At 40.3% G+C, this 17,696-nt stretch overlaps 1 protein-coding gene across 1 annotated transcript in view; it reads left to right on the plus strand.

Moving 5' to 3' along the window:
- Nucleotides 1-17,696, plus strand: part of LOC134351061 (KAT8 regulatory NSL complex subunit 1-like) — a 173,342-nt gene that overhangs the window by 111,270 nt on the left and 44,376 nt on the right. The window contains exon 2 of the mRNA XM_063057102.1: nt 12,979-13,120. Coding sequence (XP_062913172.1) covers nt 12,979-13,120 — 142 coding nt within the window. The remainder of the gene's footprint in view (nt 1-12,978; nt 13,121-17,696) is intronic.

Here is a 17,696-nt window from a genome sequence, read left to right on the forward strand (position 1 = left end):
ACAATTGTGGGTGTACAGTGAGTACAGCAGGGGGCTGAGTACACAGCCTTGTGGGGCACCAGTGCTCAGAGTGATTGTAGAGGAGGGCTCATCCCTATTTTTACAGCCTGGGTCCTGTCTGTGAGGAAGTTGAAGATCCAGCTGCAGATCTGAGTGCTAAGACCCAGGTTCTGGAGTGAAGGATCACAGAATCAAACCTATTGCTGCTTTGTTCTGCCCATATCACAAGTTTAAATCTGTGACTCAAGTGGTTGCAGATGCTGGAGCAGCACACTAAAAGCTGGAGGAACTCGGCAGGTCTACAGAAGAAATGTGCTGTGCCGAGACCCGTCAACTGGACTGAGAGAAAGGGGCCAGTATAAAAAGATGTAGTTAAAGGGGTGGAGTTAGAGTTGGTTGGTGATAGTAGATTCAGGTGAGGTGGTTGATAGGCAGATGGAGGCACAGAGAATGGGAATAACGTCAGAATCTGGGAGCACTTCTCTCCCTTTATTCTATGCTGTGTCTTCCTCTGCTTTCACATTCCATTATCATTAGCCTTTTGTCGCTTTTACCCATCACCTCTCAGCTAAGATATCATTTCGTATATTTATCTACATTTCACTGTCAAAAGTTTGTGATTTCAGCCTTAATTGGAATCCAGAAGGAATTCTGTTTCTCTTCATAGGGCTGCCAGAATATGGTTATCATTAGATTATTTGTTTATTAAAGATGTAATAACTTTTTCTGCAGTAATAATATATGCACTTTTGTTATAGTTATTGTTGAATCCTTGTGGGACTAAATTTGATATCTGCCTGATTTTGTAAAATAACTTTTTTCTCTAGTGTGCGTCATTGGATAGGTTAAACATGGCATTGCCAGAGCAACTTGCATTCAGTAAATACGGGGGCAAGTGTTATCTTCTCTGGTGTGTCTGTTTTTTTGTGTTAGCAGCTTTCATTGTCTCCATGGATCATCTATTTTGAAACTCTTAGACAATAATGAAATATATTTTGACACTATGGAATTTTATTCCAAGTCCATTTGTGGCTCTGTTTCAGAGCTGTGATGTCATTTTGATTGTGTATTGATTGCTTCGATGATTTTGAATACCTAAATTTTTGTTGTAAGGAAACTCCACTATAAAAATGATTCAAGATTGTTGTTGCATGAATGAACAACATGAGAGAATTAATGGTAGATACAAAGCAGTTTCTTTCTTCAACTAAACAAGGTACAGCAGGCATTATATGGAAACACTCGGTGGAAAGGTCTGCAGGCTCAACATGGGGCTCGATATTTATTTGCTAAACACAAAGGACAATTCCATATTTACGAAGTATAGACAATGCTTTCTTTTGAAGCTGCATACAAACTTCACACCTTCTGATTCGCATCCATCCCACAGATGCCAGCAGCGTCTGGACTGGGATCCACAGCTTTTAGCACTGCATTGTCCCAAACTGAATCCACTACATTATCAAGGAACAGAAGACTGGTAGCCAAAGCCATTTGCTAAATGTAAATTACCTAAACCCAAAAATCACTCTAACAGTCCCTCCTCTTGGCCCTCCTGGACAAAAATAAATTTGTTCCAGAAAAGTACAATCTAGCAGGATCTACTCTTATAGGGCAGCAAAAATGCCCTGCCTTGAAGTTCCCTCCAATTTTGTGTGCCTTGATATCTACCCTAGCATTCCCTAATCACTACCTACCAAATATTAAGCAGAGAGGTTGTTCCAGAAATTTGAACAAGTCTTTAGAAATGCTGCTGCTTTTGTGTGCCTGTCGGCTCTTTCCCAGCAGGCTGATTGCAGCGTAATCACATTCCTTGTCTTCACCCCTTCATTCTCTGGTCACTGAAACTCTCCGTCCAGGAGCACCCACAGGCCCGCTCATCGATGTACAGGAAGGGGTTGGGGTGGTCTCTTTGTAAGTATCTACAAGGATCTTTCCCCGGTGGCACCCCCTTCTGAACTGTCCAGTCAATCACTGGGCCAACTGCTGAAAAGGCCCCAGTTCCTCATTCAGACTGGGGGTGACTGCTTTAACTTCAGAATCCCTCCCCATCTATTTTTCAATATCTTTCCTATTCTATGCTATTAAACTAATCATCTACCTTCAGCAACCAGCCTTCATTACAGAGTACCATCATCATCACATTTTAGCATTTTCTGTCCCGCTCTCTGTGTCTTCTGCCATGCTCTTGTTTTGCGTTTCCTCCAGGTATGTTTTCATCAGCTATGGTCAGGTCTGGTATGGCCGGCTGGTGTTCCTCTCTTAGGTTCTCTGTAATTACATGGTATTGGGTACACTTGATCCCCCGCTCTGACTGCGGGAGCAACAAGAAGGTGAGTCATATGCTTTAAGCCAAGTCCAGTGTTTCCACTGGCTGCCTCGCCGAGTCTGTACGCAGTCACAAGTATCATTGGTTAAGAGTACCATCTGTGGTCCTATCCACCTAGGGGCAAACCCTGGCCTTTCCAGCAGCACCCTCACCATGACCTCGTTGCCGGGCTGTGGAAGGACCATCTTTCCCTCTGGCTGTCTCTGATCTGCGATTCACTGCTGTTGTTTCACTAGATCCTTCAACACTTTAACTTGATTATAAAGGTCTTTCACGTACTGCGTTGTTCTATCCCTATAAGCCCCAGGGTCCCTGCAAATCGTAATTACCCCATGATATAATTATAGTAGTATCTTCTGGGCGGGAGGAGAGAGAGCAGCGTGCTGCACGTGCATAGCCCTCCAATGAAATATGATATTGTATCCATTAAATAGGGGCCGTGGACAATTCTGATTTGATGGAGACAGACGTGAAAGCACAGAGGAACATCTGGAGAAATTTCTGAAACACCAGTTCACTGCTGTTGTTACTGTGCGATCGGGAATCTTCCGGAGGGAAGGCCTCAAAATCCCCGGCTTTGCCTGCTGTTGGCGACCGAGATTGAGGTTGAATTGTTCGGATAGAGATGGCGCTCAGTACTCGGTGTCGGAGGGCTGATCAGAGGCTCGAAGTTTTCTGATAACTCAGAGTCGGATTGTGGTCAGGAAGGGGGAGTTTTTCTTCCTTCTCCCGTCTGCATGAGATGTGGGACATTTGAGGGGCTTTGAACTTTTTACTGTGCTCATAGACTGTTCTTCATCAAGTTGTGGTATTGTTGCACTGTTGTAACTAAGTATATGTTATAATTATGTGGTTTTGTTAGTTTTTTCAGTCTTGGTCTGTCCTGTGTTTTGTGATATAACACCGGAGGAAATATTGTATCATTTCTTAATGCATGCATTACTAAATGACAATAAAAGAGGACTGTGTGTCTTCATAATCTAATCTGCCTAATACATGGTGGGCCACTGCAACTCTTTTCACCCCTGTGTGCCCAGCTCCCACCTGGTCCTTCCTTTGCTCCCTTTCTCCGCCACCTCTCCTTTTCTTCTGCCTCCACCTCTTCGTATAATTTTACTAAACTGGTTTCTGTTGTTTCTTCCTGCGCACTTGCAATTTCAATTGCCTCTTGTTCCTCTGCTGCCTTATTTGCAGTAATGTCTGCCCTCGGAAGGACTGGAAAAACTTTATGTTCTGGAGACAAGCCATTCAGGATTGTTGTAGGGCCTGCCACTGTGGAATGCAGTCTCAGCATGGTCTTAAGGGCGGTATAGCCTGTTGTTAATGGATATGATCCACTGGGCTTAATTGGCTATATAGGCGAGTTAGCAGTGGCTGCAGTCTCTCTGAGTGTCCCCTGATGTTTTTGTTCCTTCACTATACCCTGGACAGCTGTCAGTGTGTCAGATTTTATAGGCTACTGCTTATGGGGTTTATGCAGGTCCCCATTTATTTTAATTGTGTTTATGTTTACTTCACTACAATATTGCTTGTGTCTAGCCCACACAACTGGGAACTGCTGGTTCCACCACAATCTTGGTGATTGGGGCAGCTGCGACTATGCTAGTCAGGTTGTGTATTCTGTTGGTTGTACCCGTTCGCTGCCCCTGACTGTCCATGTTATTTCTCCCTTTCCCAAATCGATTACGGCCCCTGCTTCCCTTAGGATGTCAATTCCAAGGATGGTGCCCTCATTATTTGGACATACCCAGAAATACACTGGAAGCTGCACTCCCCCAATTTTGAGTATTTGCGACTTGCTTCTTTCTGCTTTTCACTTTTTCCTCCCACACCCCTAATAAAAATGGCCTGTCCGGTTATTGGCAAGGGTAGGTCTGCTATTGATACCGATGCCCCTGTGTCCACTAACATACTGCATTGCCCGCCCCCCCCCAACAATGCTGTTGTGTACATCTGTGGGTCACCAGCGCTGGCAGTGGAGCTTGCCGCCACATCGTTTTCCTGTCCTAGGAGCCATCTTTTCTAGCTCTATAATCTGATCAGCAGCCAGATTGTTCAGACTGGGCACCGGTGGGGTGGGAGATTGTGTGTCTGCTGTGATGTTCACCTGTTTTTCTTTCCTCTTTTTTTTTGGACAGTGCCTCCAACCATGTCCCAATAGGATGCACCTGTAGCATATCAACTCCTTGACCCTCCCACGTCTATTTCAGCAGTTCCTTGCTTCGAGCCTTGGTCGCCGGCAAACAAAACGAACTGTCTGGGACATCACAGATGCTGCATCCACTATGGCCACATTGTGATCTCTCTTGTACTTTCTTTGGGTCTACCTCACTGGCCCACGAAACTATCGAAGAGTAGTTCGACCCCACTGTTATGCCTAAATCTAAAACTTCCTGGTGGGCTGAGCTCAGACCTTCCTTAAGCATTTTCAGGAAGACTTGGTCATCCCTCCCTGGATCATCCAACCTGGAAGACTCTTCATACACTCTGTTTATGTTCTGCATAATCCATGGCTGTCTCATTAGCTTTTTGAATCACTACCCAGTTACTCTCGTCTCCCCCCCCCACCCCCATCGCTGCTTCACTTCCCCTTTAAAAAAGCAATATCTTTCTTCATTGCTGGCTTTCCCGGTAGTTGCCCAGGTACCATTCCGTGCCCCTTGGGCCATCCTGTCCCACATATTCCTCGGGCACTTTGCTTTTGCATACACATGTATATCTTTAGGGTGCATCTGGTGAATTTCAACCATTTCTTCAAGCTTATGCCAGAATTCTGAATTACCACATGCGACTTTAAGTGAGGGCAACTCTGACAAAGTGCTCTGTTTCTTCCCGGGGGCGAAGGGCTTAAGAATAGTTGTAATCATTGTCAAGGGCTGGCTTGGATCATCAGGGTTCTCAGCCTGACGTTTCTTGATCTCAATAGGTGCCATCCTGACAGATATATCTGGGTAAAACCTCTCCCTGAAATACCTCCACATTAATTCCCACACTACGCAAAATACCAGTTAAACAGCACATACTTAAAACGGCAGAGTATGTACTCCGCAATCTGCCACTTTTGAGCACCTGAACTCATGATGCCTGCAGTATTCCTTTGCATCACACTTGCAAAATGTATATACTAAAATGCAGCTCCCCGAATGAGTATACATGCCCCACTCTGGCGTCCCGAACCGTGTTTACGGTAAGCACCCTTTGCAACTGGTGGCTTCGTCTCACCCAATTAACACGTTTCCTTTTTTTACATAAACACATACATGCACACACACTACTTTTATATCTACCAGTACAGCTGTCTGCGTTTGTGATACCTCATGTTCCCGTGTACCACCGATCTGAACAGATCCAAGTGTGAGTGCTATTTTAGAAAATACTCACCCACTTAGACTGAAAATCACTGGCCACACAATGGGTCACGAAGGTATCCCACTTCTGACACCAAATGTTGTGACGTGAATGAATTGCTGGAGAGAATTACTGGTAGATACAAAGCAGCTTCTTTATTCGACAAAACAAGGTACAGCAGGCATCGTATGGAGAGGCTTTCGGTGGAAAGGTCTGCAGGCCCAACGCGGGGGTCGATATTTATTTGCTAAGACACAAAGGACAATTCCATATTTACAAAGTATAAACAATGCTTTCTTTTGAAGCTACATATAAACTTCATACCTTCTGATTTGCATCCATCCCACAGATGCCAGCAGCGTCTGGAGTAGGATCCACAGCTTTTAGCAATGCATTGTCCCAAACCAAATCCTCAATATTTTATTGAGGAACAGAAGACTGGTAGCCAAAGCCATTTGCTAAATGTAGATGACTTAAACCCAAAAATCACTCTAACAAAGATTATTTTCATATTAAAGCAAATTAACAATTTAGATAATTTCAGTAGCTGTATGTTTACAATTTCAGAGACGCTTTTGACAACCCATGTTCAGAACTAACTTTTATTTTCTAAGAATTCTAATCTTCCTTAGAAATCCACTCAAAGTAAGTATTTTTTTGTTGCAGTTCTAGAGATGTTCTTTATCTGGTGCAAAGTCCATTTCTAGTGATAAAATGTCCTGCTGTATCAATGCAACATTGATTGTATTAATCAATGTCTTATTCAAGTTCATTATTGACAACAAATTGTCTTAATTTTTAGTGCAGGCTTTAGTGTAGTATAAAGCAGACTTTATATTGCTTTATTCATATAATATTCCTGCTCTATCTTGTTGATCAAAATGAAAATGATAAAAAAAAACTGTTGGAAATCTGGTAATGGAAACAGAAAATTCTTTTTAAGTATTCAGCAGGTTAGGCAACATCTATAGAAAAAGAAATGTATTATTTTTGGCAGTAGACTCTTGGGGGGGAGATTTTAAAAATAAGATTGTGAGTTGCAGAGAAGCTGGCAGGAGAGATGGATAGGATAAAGTGAATATCTATGCTAAACTGAGAACAGCATCGCTCGGGATAAGTTTTTGGGGATGTCCACTCAGCTGGAAGTTAAGGATCTTAACACAGAGGGCACAATTTTAAGGTGCTTGGAAGTAGGTATAGAGGAGATGTCGGGTAAGTTTTTTTACGCAGAGTGGTGAGTGTGTGGAATGGGCTGCCGGCAACAGTGGTGGCGGCAGATACGATAGGCTCTTTTAAGAGACTCCTGGATAGGTACATGGAGCTTAGAAAAATAGAGGGCTATGGGTAACCTTAGGTAATTTCTAAATAAGTACATGTTCAGCACAACACTGTGGGCCGAAGGACCTGTATTGTGCTGTAGGTTTTTTATGTTTCTATGATTTGATGGTAGCTGGACTATGTGATGCATCCAGTAGATCAGGCTGTATTAATGGAAAGGGAATAATTCAGCAAGATGGATGACTGCAACAGAACTGCTAATACTGTTACAGGCATTGAATGAGAGAATGCTGATTTGAAGAATGTGATATTGAATCCAGATTGCTGCAGCATGTCTGGTCAAAATGAGGTATTGCTTGTGTTTCCCTGATTTTAGCAGTTTATTTTGTCACAAATTGGGATGGAAGATTAAAATGATAGGCAATACAAAGCTCATGCTCCCTTCTTCTTACTGAGCATAGGTGCTCTGCAAAGGAGCTACTTCATCTAAATTTTGGTTTCTCCAGCTTACTACAGACAATACTGAGAATACACTGAATAGAAAGAAATGCAAGTGAATTGTAACTTCATCTGGAAAAATTTGTGGGACCGTAAATGGTGGGAAGAAAGAGATAAATAAGCTGATGTTGCATCTTCTTTTGGGATTGCATGGGAATATACTGTAATGGCTAGCACGAGAGGGCATAGTTTTAAGGTGCTTGGAAGTAGCTACAGAGGAGATGTCAGGGGTAAGTGTTTTTACGCAGCGAGTGGTGAGTGCGTGGAATGGGCTGCTGGTGGTGGTGGAGGCGGAAGCGATGGGGTCTTTTTAGAAACTCCTGGATAGGTGCATGGAGCTTAGTAAAATAGAGGGGTGTGGGTAAGCCTAGGTAGTTCTCAACTAAGGACATTATTGGCATAGCTTTGTGGGCCAAAAGGCCTGTATTGTGCTGCAAGTTTTCTACGTTTCTATGAAAGGAGTTGCAATTGGAGAAAGAAAGCAATTAAAAGCTGGAGTCATAAAGGGAGTGGTTTGAGAATGTCCAAAAAGGAGGAGAGGGGAATATTTGGTAGAATCGTGTTGGATCTGGCAGCAATTGTTTATTCCTTGAATGTGTTCAAAGATGAGAAGCAAAGGACCTCTGACTGGGAGAAGAGGAGTTAAGTGCATAGTTGTGAAATACATGAGATGCAATCCACCCACGGTGTTAGAAGGGCAGCTGTGGTTCAGGAAGGAGGAAGACATTTCAGAGGAAAGTCTGGTCATTGAAACAAAAATGACAGACAAAAAGGAACTGGGTGAATGGATTGGTCTTTACGGGAGACAGGGTGGGAGTAAATATCTCTATGATATCTGTGGACCAATACGGTTTAATGTTGTAGTTTTATCATTTAAGTCTGGCAGATTTTTTTTTTTCTTTTGCCCTTTTACTTGGCATTTTCATTTGTTAAACAAAATGATGCACACTTTCACTTCACTGTTAACTCAATATGGAATTGGATTTTTCTGCTGCATGGCACAATGTTACTTATCTTAACTGTTCCTTTAGTTTTTGATAGGATTATTCATGCATTGTAGAATATGGAATGCACTGACGTTGTAGACAGCGAAACTCCAAATACCTTACATGCTCAAAGTTTTCGTGCCAACTGGCAAATTTTTTTGGAATTATTGGATGTAATTCCTATTAATAAAGCAGCACACTTGTGATTTTTTAAAACATGTACAGTACATAGTTTTATAATAAATTTTCCAGTCAACTGAGTAAGGTTAAAATTGCACATGAACTGGGTCACTTGTGAGTTCTAGAGGAGTATGTTGAATTGGACACAATGAATATCAGGTGAGCACAGGGATTAGTACCCTGATGAGTCTTGGGGATAGCATGGGAACCATGACCTGGTAAGCCAGATGCTGAACCATAGGAATCTTGAAGTAATCAGATCATGTATTACTGGAGTTTTGTTGTATGTTTGATGTCTAATCTTAAAATTCAAAATCCTAGTAATATTCTACAAATGAATTCAGATGATGGGGAATAAAATCAATCAAATCAGCCACTTCAGATATTTGAAGCAAGTCTCTGCTGCTGTTTACATCAGAATCTGGTTTATTATCAGTGGCATATATCATGAAATTTATTGACAGTAAGAAATATATTAAAAAAATGGTGCAAATGAGAGCAAAATTGTGACAGTATTCATGGATCATGCAGAAATTGATGGCGGAGGGAGAAAAACTGTTCCTAAAAAACATTTGAGTGTGCGTTTTCAGGCTCTTGTATCTCCTCCCTGATGGTAGTAATGAACATAGGGCAGGTCTGGATGTTGAGGGTTCTTAATGATTGATATTGTCTTCCTGAGGCACCACCTTTTGAAGATGTGCTCAATGGTGGGAGGCTAGTGCCCAAGAGCTAGCTAAGTCAACAAACCTTGGCAGTTTTTTTTTGGTCCTCTGCATTGGAGCCTCAATACCAGGTTGTGATGTAACCAGTCAGAATGCTTTTCACAGTATATCTGTAGAAATTTGCTGGAGTCTTTGATGACATACCAAATCTCCTGAATTCCTAATAAAGTATAGCTGCTTCTATGCCATCTTTGTGACTGTATCACTATGTTGGGTCCAGGATAGATCATCTGAGATATTGAATCCTTGGAACTTGAAACTGTTCACCCTTTCCACTCCTGACCCCTTGATGATTGGTGTGTCTTCCCAATTTCCCCTTTCATAATCAATCCTTGCTCTTACTGATGTTGTGTGTAATATTGCTTAACCATCCTATCCATTTCACTCCTATTCACCTCCTTGTCACCATCTGAGATTCTGCCAACAACAGTTATGTCAGTGATGAATTTATAGATGGTGTTGTGCCTAGCCACGCAGTCATCAGTTTAGAAGGGGTAGAGCAGTGCATTGTTGAGCCTGTGTTGATTGTCAGCGAGGAGGAGACATTACTTCTGATCTGTAATGACTGTATGTCAGTATAACTGTTGGCCTTATTTGTGTCATTGTGCCTCACTCACTATCTTTGGGAAGTACAGTTGAGTTTTCTCTCTGGAAAAAGGTGGTCAATTTTTCATGACTCACTACTTTAAAAGATTTAATCGTGCTGAGGGTTGATAGAGTATAGGACTGGTACTCTATGGTCTGTACAGTTTAATTGCATGCTTTGTGGTTTGTTTATGTTAATAATGGGTATTGTTGATAGTTGTAACTTTTTTTGTCTCGTGTTATGATTTAAGAGTTATGAAATTGTACACTTATGCTTTCATTTTACTTGGCTTATTGCATTCCCCGGTATTTAATTTTTGAGCGTTTTCCTTGGGAAACAAAATACTCAGGTTTCAAAATTTGGATCAGTGAATTTATACAGCTATTAGGCCTTTTGAAAGACATGATGGAATTTTTTTATTTGTTTATGGGATATGAGTTTTGATGGCAAGTTCAGCATATGGCAACAAACTCAATGTGATGAGCCACCTCCCTGAATCACTGTGGTTTTTCTGATGCTGGTCCTCCATTAGTGTTGGTTAGCAACTTCCAAGTTCTACTTCAGTGATAAAGAATAGTGCTATATTTCCAGATGCTACTATCCAAATATGAATTTATCAGTGGTGGTTTTTGCTACCGTTGTCCTCAATCGGTAAAATGTTTCCTGTCCGAGTAACCCAGTGAGTAACTTTATTTGCTTAGGGGTATGATAGTTAGATGTTGATTTATTAGATGTTGAGAGGACATAGTTTTGAGAGAAGGAAGTGGTCATTTTAAATTAAAGCTTAGAGTAATGTCTTCTGTCTGGTAAATTTGCAAATGACCCTGAAATTCGTGGTATAGTGAACAGTGAAGAAAGTTGTCAAATGTTACAACAGGATACAGACCAGCTGAGAAAACAGCCAGGTGGAATTTAGCTTGGGTCAGTGCAAAGAGTTGCATTTTGAGAAGGTAGACCAGACAAGGACAAGTACAGTGAATGCAGAACCCTGGGGAGTGTTAAAACAGAAAGGCCCTGGGGTAAAAAGTACATTATTTTTCTTTAAACTGGAGAAAAGGTACACATGATGGCTTTGAAAGCCATATGGTATGCTTGCTTTCATCAGCTGAAGCATTAAATATTACATAGCATTGGGAATTACACTGGAAAGAGTATGAAGGAGATTTATGAGATGTTGCCAGGACTCTGTTACGGAGAAAGGTTGAGCAGGTTTGGACTTGTTTTAATGGAGCATCGTAGAATGAGGGTGATTTTGTAGAAGGTTTATAAAATTGTGATTGGCATAGATAGGGTTAACGTGCAATGTCTTTTTCCCAGGGTTGGAGAATCAAGTAATAGAGGGCATAAGTTTAAGGTGAAAGGGGGAAGATTTAATAAGAAACTGAGGGGCAACTTTTTAAATCCTGAGGGTAGTCAGCATATGGAATGAGTTGACAGAGGAAGTGGTTAAGGCAGGTGCATTAACAACATTTAAAAGGCACTCAAACAAGTACATGGATAGAAAAAGTATAGAGCAGGGGTTCCAAACGTGGGGTCCACAGACTCCTTGGTGAATGGTAGGGGATCATGGCATAAAAAAAGCTTGGTAACCCCAGGTTTAGAGGGATATTGGCCAAATGTGGGCAAATTGGATTAACTTGATAGGAATTTTGGTTGGTGTGGAGCAGTATTTTGAAGGGCTTATTTCCATACTGTATGACTATAACTATTCATGTTACAGTGGTACAAAACGGGCTGCACTTGGAGTATTGTGTGCAGTTCTGCTCACCTTTCTATGGAAGGATGTGATGAAGCTGGAAAGGGAGAGCTGCTTGGATCAGAAGGCATGATTTGTAAGTACAGGTTGGATAGGCAAGGTTCTTTTGCCCCAGAGTAAAGAATGCTGAGAGCTGACATGATAGATATCTATAAAGTTATGAAAAGCCTAGCTTGGGTAGATAGCCAGTGGTAGGGTTGTCTAAAGCGAGAGGGCACAGATTTAAAATGAGAATGAGGAGATTTAAAGGGGATCTGAGGGGTAAATTTTTCACACTGTATCTGGTATTTGTAATGTGCTGCCAGAGGAGATAGTGAAGGCAGGAACAATAACAAGATTTACAAGGCACCTTGATGGGTACTTGGATGACCAAGGCATGGAGAGATTATGGACTTAATGCAAGCAAGTGAAATTAGTATTGCGAGACATGCTGGTTGACATAGGCACAGTAAGCTGTGGGACCTATTTCCATGCTGTACAATTCTAGGGTGGGGAGTTTCTGCAATTCCCTACCACTTAAGATTGTGACGATTAGATCATTGGAGGTATTTATGAGGAGGTAGATTAATTAATGATTCAAATAATGTAGAATTGAGGGCTTTGTGTAATGGGCAGAAAGGAGGAATTTAGAAGTGGGGCCTATCAGCTATTTTCCAGGGGAATCTTGAAAGGTTAGGTTAGGTGTCTGACATCTGTTCCTTTTTTGTTCTGTTATTTATTCAACCTAAAGGCTTTGCCACTGGAATGTGAGAGAGTTGGGTGAGATTGTACTTCATGTTGTTTGGACCATGTAAATGCAGAATTGCCACTTGATAAGCTATCCAGTGAATCAAATCAGTGAACTGGACTTGGACAGTTCGTACAATCTTTTCCTTTCACTTGAAAAGCTGAAATTATTTAAGTTTGTTGCTTTATTTGGGAAATGATGTAAAACTAGATATCTATTTGCATAGTTCTAGTTCCCTGTGCAAATGTGCATTATTTCCTTGTTCCTCATACATTAATTGTTTAAAAGTATGCAGAATCTCCCAGCGTATGCGTGTCTCAGGTATGGGAACTGCAGTCAGTTCCATTATTGGAGTAGATGAATGAATCTTCCAAACTGCAATTAATAAGATTTGAGCTAATTGAGGTGACACAAGCAATTTTTTTCATAGTACCTGGATAATGCAGTTCAATATCTTGCTGCAGTGGGCCTTTATAATAAATATATATTTTTAATCTATTTTAAACAGAGGTTAAAATAGGCAATCGATTCATTCTCCAGAAATCCTCATATTAGTATTTGTTCACAGACACCGTCGCTTGGAGTGGAAATGGGCTGTGGAAAGGGCAGCAATTGTCAACCGCTGGACATGGTTGCAAGCTCAGGTGTCTGACCTAGAATACCGAATACGGCAGCAGACAGACATATACAGACAGATCCGTGCAAACAAGGTAAGTGCAGAGATTGACACGGGGCCAGAAGGTGTTTTTCTGCTTAAGTGTAGGACAATGTCATCTATTTACACATCATGCACTATTAATTCAAAATTTAGAAATGTTGTAGATCAAGGGGATGTGTTGTTATTTTAGCAACGTTTTCCAACTGGGACGTTTATTTTGTTCTTTGATGACACTAATATTTTTGCACGGGAGGGATAGTAATACATTATTACATTACTTTAAATATTAAACACCTCCAATTACATTCAACTTAGTGAATTTTGTGTCTACCAGAGAAAGTATTCAGATTTAGTAACAAATGAAAGTTCAGAACTATAAAAAGAAAACCATATGCTGTTAAGTGTTTTCAGTTATTACATCATAGTAACTTTCTCGGGTATCAAAATGATCTTAGCCTTTTTCAGTGCCAAGTTTGCATTTTGATTGCTAAAGTGGAGATAACTGGAATGAATTACAAACATTAGGGCGAATTTCTCCAATGATTTTAATCCCCATCTCAGTTTTCTATGTTAATGCAATTTGGCTTGATATTAAATCTTTGGTACTTGTAGAATAACATCTTTTCAAACTGAAGTTTTAAGTTTCAGAACTGCCTTATCAAATGCCTCCCAATGTAAAACAAAATTTAAAAATCACTTATTTCTGCTTACATAACATTCATTAAATTGCTGACCTTCACTAACTTTTGGTTTTACTTCTTCTTGACTGTATTCTCAAATATTTCCTTGGCCTAGTCCTATATCATTCCTCCAACTTATTAGTCATAGTCATACTTTATTATTGAATGTGTTCCTTCTCTAGTTCTGCTGTTTTGGAATTGAACTTATTTGCCGTTGTGAAGGTCTGTAACATTAGAATTCTGTTTATAAATTCCTTTTCACAGTGACTTTTTCCTCTGTTAAGGCATTCTTAAATATATCATCTTGATCAAGGTGTGTATAGCTGCCTTGATATAGTATGACCTTAATTTTGACAAAATTGCTTTAAAAAAGAGCCTTGTAATAATTTAGTCTGTTAGAATTAAAATATTTTTGTTTCAAGAGCAATCATTCAGCCTTAGTACCCCTGATACCAAGATTTTTCCATATTTAAATAATTTCCCATAATTAAATTTGTTTGTGCTTGATGTATATTATATAATGTTGCAGTTGCATTTAATCTCTGTTTACATGATCCTTTCAAACTGGCCAATAAGTCTGTAAACCTTAAGTTACTATTTTTGTCAATTTTCATGTATTTAGCCAGCTACCTTTTGAATATATTGTTGAATCTCCCTCAATTTTTATTCCTGATGATGCATTTCAAGCAAGAACCACTTTCTGTGTGACGAAGTATCTTCTCATCTCTGTTTAGTACCCTGCCGACAAATGTGTTTGTCTTTTCATATTAACTCTTTAGCTTTCTTAAAAAAAGGATTTAGATATGCATAATGCTTACATGATTACCTAAATAATGGCCTAGAATTTTTCAACTACTGCAGAGGTAATGTGATTTAACTTTATTACAAAATAATGTTTTGAAGGGAATTGGAGTTTTAAGAATTCCACGAAGACTATGATAGACTTCTGTGCCTAGTGTGTTCTTATTGTGGACATGGGGATTTGATAGGAGAAAAACATGCAGCATATGCCTAGCTGCTACTTCTGTCACTTGGATCTTGGCATGTTGTCACAGCACTCGCTTGTTTCATTTTCTCCTGTCCTACTTTTCACACCAGAGCTGAAATTATTGTTTATAGCTTTAATACAAAGAAAAGGCCTTGTCCTACAGGAATGCCTTGGTTCCTGTTTGCTCTAGAGTTTTGCCTCATGACTAAACCTCTAAAGCATTAGCTGACTGGCAGAAGACAAACAGTGGAAATAAAGAGAGCCTTGTTCTTATTTGCTGCTGGTGACAAGTGTCCCATATGGGTCAGTGTTGGGATGGTTTCTTTTTACCTTGCATGTCAGTGATCTGGATGGCAGAATTGATGGCTTTGTGGCTAAGCTTATGGACAATACCAAGATGGGTGGAGGGGCAGGTAGTGCTGAGAAAAAAGGGGAAGCTGCAGAAGGTCTTGGACAGACTAGAAGAATGGGCAAAGAAGTGGCAGGTGGAATATACTGTTGGGAAGTATACGGTCATGCACTTTAGTAGAAGAAATAGAAGCGTATACTATTTTCTAAATGGAGAGAAAATTCAAAAATCTGAGGTGCAGTGGGACTTGGGAGTCCCCGTGCAGGATTCCCTAAAGGTTAACTTGCGGGTTGAGTCGGTGATGAGAAACATAAATGCAATGTTAGCATTTGTTTTGAGGGGACCAGAATATAAAAATAAGGATGTAATGAGGCTTTATAAGGCACTGGTGAGGCCTCATTTGAAGTATTGGGAGTAAATTTTGGTCCCTATTTAAGAAAGGATATGCTGACATTGGAGAGGGTTCAAAGCAGATTAATGAAAATGATTCCAGGAATGAAAGACTTGTCATATGAGGAACATTTAATGATGTTATGTTTTATAGCTTCAAAACGTTAAACTAATTGAAAGGAAACCAAGAGTTGGGAGATGGGTCTTGCACTTTTTTTTTACTTTAAATGAGGTGCGTACCTATCACCATCATCACATATGCAATTCACTTATTTTTACATATAACCATAATGAATTATATAAACAAAGAATGCTTTATGAAACAATATATTTACAAGATTACTCAAATGTTACTTAAATATTAAATACACACCATCCCTGCTTAGCTATAGACTCCAACTCAATGTAGAATCATCTCAGCTCACATACATAATAGACAATATGATACAACTATTATATAGACTTCCACAGCATGGTAAATTTTAAATTGTCCCATTCATGCCTAAAGATTTAATTACTGTAAAAGATGCCTTATACCCATGGGATAATGCATTTTCTGATGAGGGAGGTCACTGTGCTTGGCAGGTGAGACTTGTGGCTGTGAATACAATCTCAATCCCTGGGCCTTCTCTGATGGTTGTAGGAGTTGACTCTGAGACCACAGGAAGTGGTTCTAACAGCTCTGGAAACCTTTCTTCTCATTTTCTCAGTTTTTCTCTCTCTGGGTTTACTTTGTTCCCTTTCTTTTCTTTCTCTCATTCCTTTTCTTTCACACCTTTCTCCTTCCAGCTCACATTCTTTATCTTTCTTCTCCCTTTTCTTTGAGTTTGTGCATCTTGATCTTGAGAAGGTCCACTTAGTTCACTGGAGTATTCTTAGTAATCCTTCCATTGCTCCTTTTCTAATCTGATCTCCCTTGGTTTCTTCATCTATAGCATTCTCTGTTGTCATTTCTCAATTGTTTCCTTTTTGGCCTTGCATTCATCCTGCTAGGCTTGGTCTTTGCATCTATTTTTGCAAGCAGCTCTTTGTCTCCCACTTGAAATTCATGCAATAACCTTAATGCACGCAGAGTAGATTGTGTTTATTTATACTCACAAAAGCTGAACGCATGCAACTTTCTGAAGCTTTGAACTCTTCCAGCTTAAAACCAAGCCACATTTCACAAACAACTGCCTGATTAACATATCAGAAGCTTTCTCAGATATGTTGCTCACAAAAACTATTGTGGTCGGATCATTGCTTTCATCAGTTTCATGATTCCTCTGAGCACCATGGTCCTCCTTCGGTCCAATATGCTTTCTAACCGGAAGCGCAGCGGTTGACACACATCTGTTTGCCCTTTGGGGAACAGTGCATGGTGTACAGCATGGAGACGGTTGTGGCATCATCCAGTACCTTAATTTACCTTTAGTTGATTCTATTGTAGGGGATGTGGCATGCAAATTGTCAATGGATATCCAATCAAGTTATAATTGTTTCAGCCAATTAGGGCCCCATAATACTGATCCTCCTGTTTTTCCCACATACAAGCCCAACGTGGCTTGTTGGTTGCTGTAATTCATTATTATGAATGTCACTCCCAGAGTTATCTTTTCCTCAGCATATGTTCTTTGTTAGATATCTAGCCCTAAGGCTTTAGTTTAGTGTTTTTGAAATACTGTTCAAACTTGTCTTGTGGAATGACCATAATAGCTGAGTCAGTGTCCAATTCCATTTTAATTCATTTGCTGTTAATTTTTGCTGTAAGCCGTAGTGCTTGTCTCCTGTTAGTTTTCACATTGTACGTTAATCTCAAGGCCGCCCTTTCCTGTGCCACATTCATCATTATCAGATTTTCCAGTAACGGCATGAAGATTAGTGCTCTTTTTGAAACTGCAACTTGACTTTTTATATTTTACTTTTCCCTGGGCAGTCTATTTATTTTTGTCTGTTGAACATGCTCTTTGTATGTGTCCTACTTTTTTGTATTTTCTGCTAGATTCGCCTTTAAACCTGCGTTGGTCAGCTGTATGTGAGCCCCTGCCACAACGGTAATGCAATTTGTTCAGCCAAGCAGACCTCCGTCTAGTTGCTGCAGATTTGTTCACACACACTTTCATTCCCGACTGCAATTCAATTGCGTCCCTCTGTTTCCGTTGAAACAGCAATTTCAACTGCTGTTTTAAATATGAGATGTGCTTCAGTTAGGAGCCACTTTTGATGCTTTCTTGTAAGGTTC

Source organism: Mobula hypostoma, chromosome 1 (genome assembly GCF_963921235.1).
Source record: "Mobula hypostoma chromosome 1, sMobHyp1.1, whole genome shotgun sequence".
In the NCBI taxonomy this organism is placed as follows: domain Eukaryota; kingdom Metazoa; phylum Chordata; class Chondrichthyes; order Myliobatiformes; family Myliobatidae; genus Mobula; species Mobula hypostoma.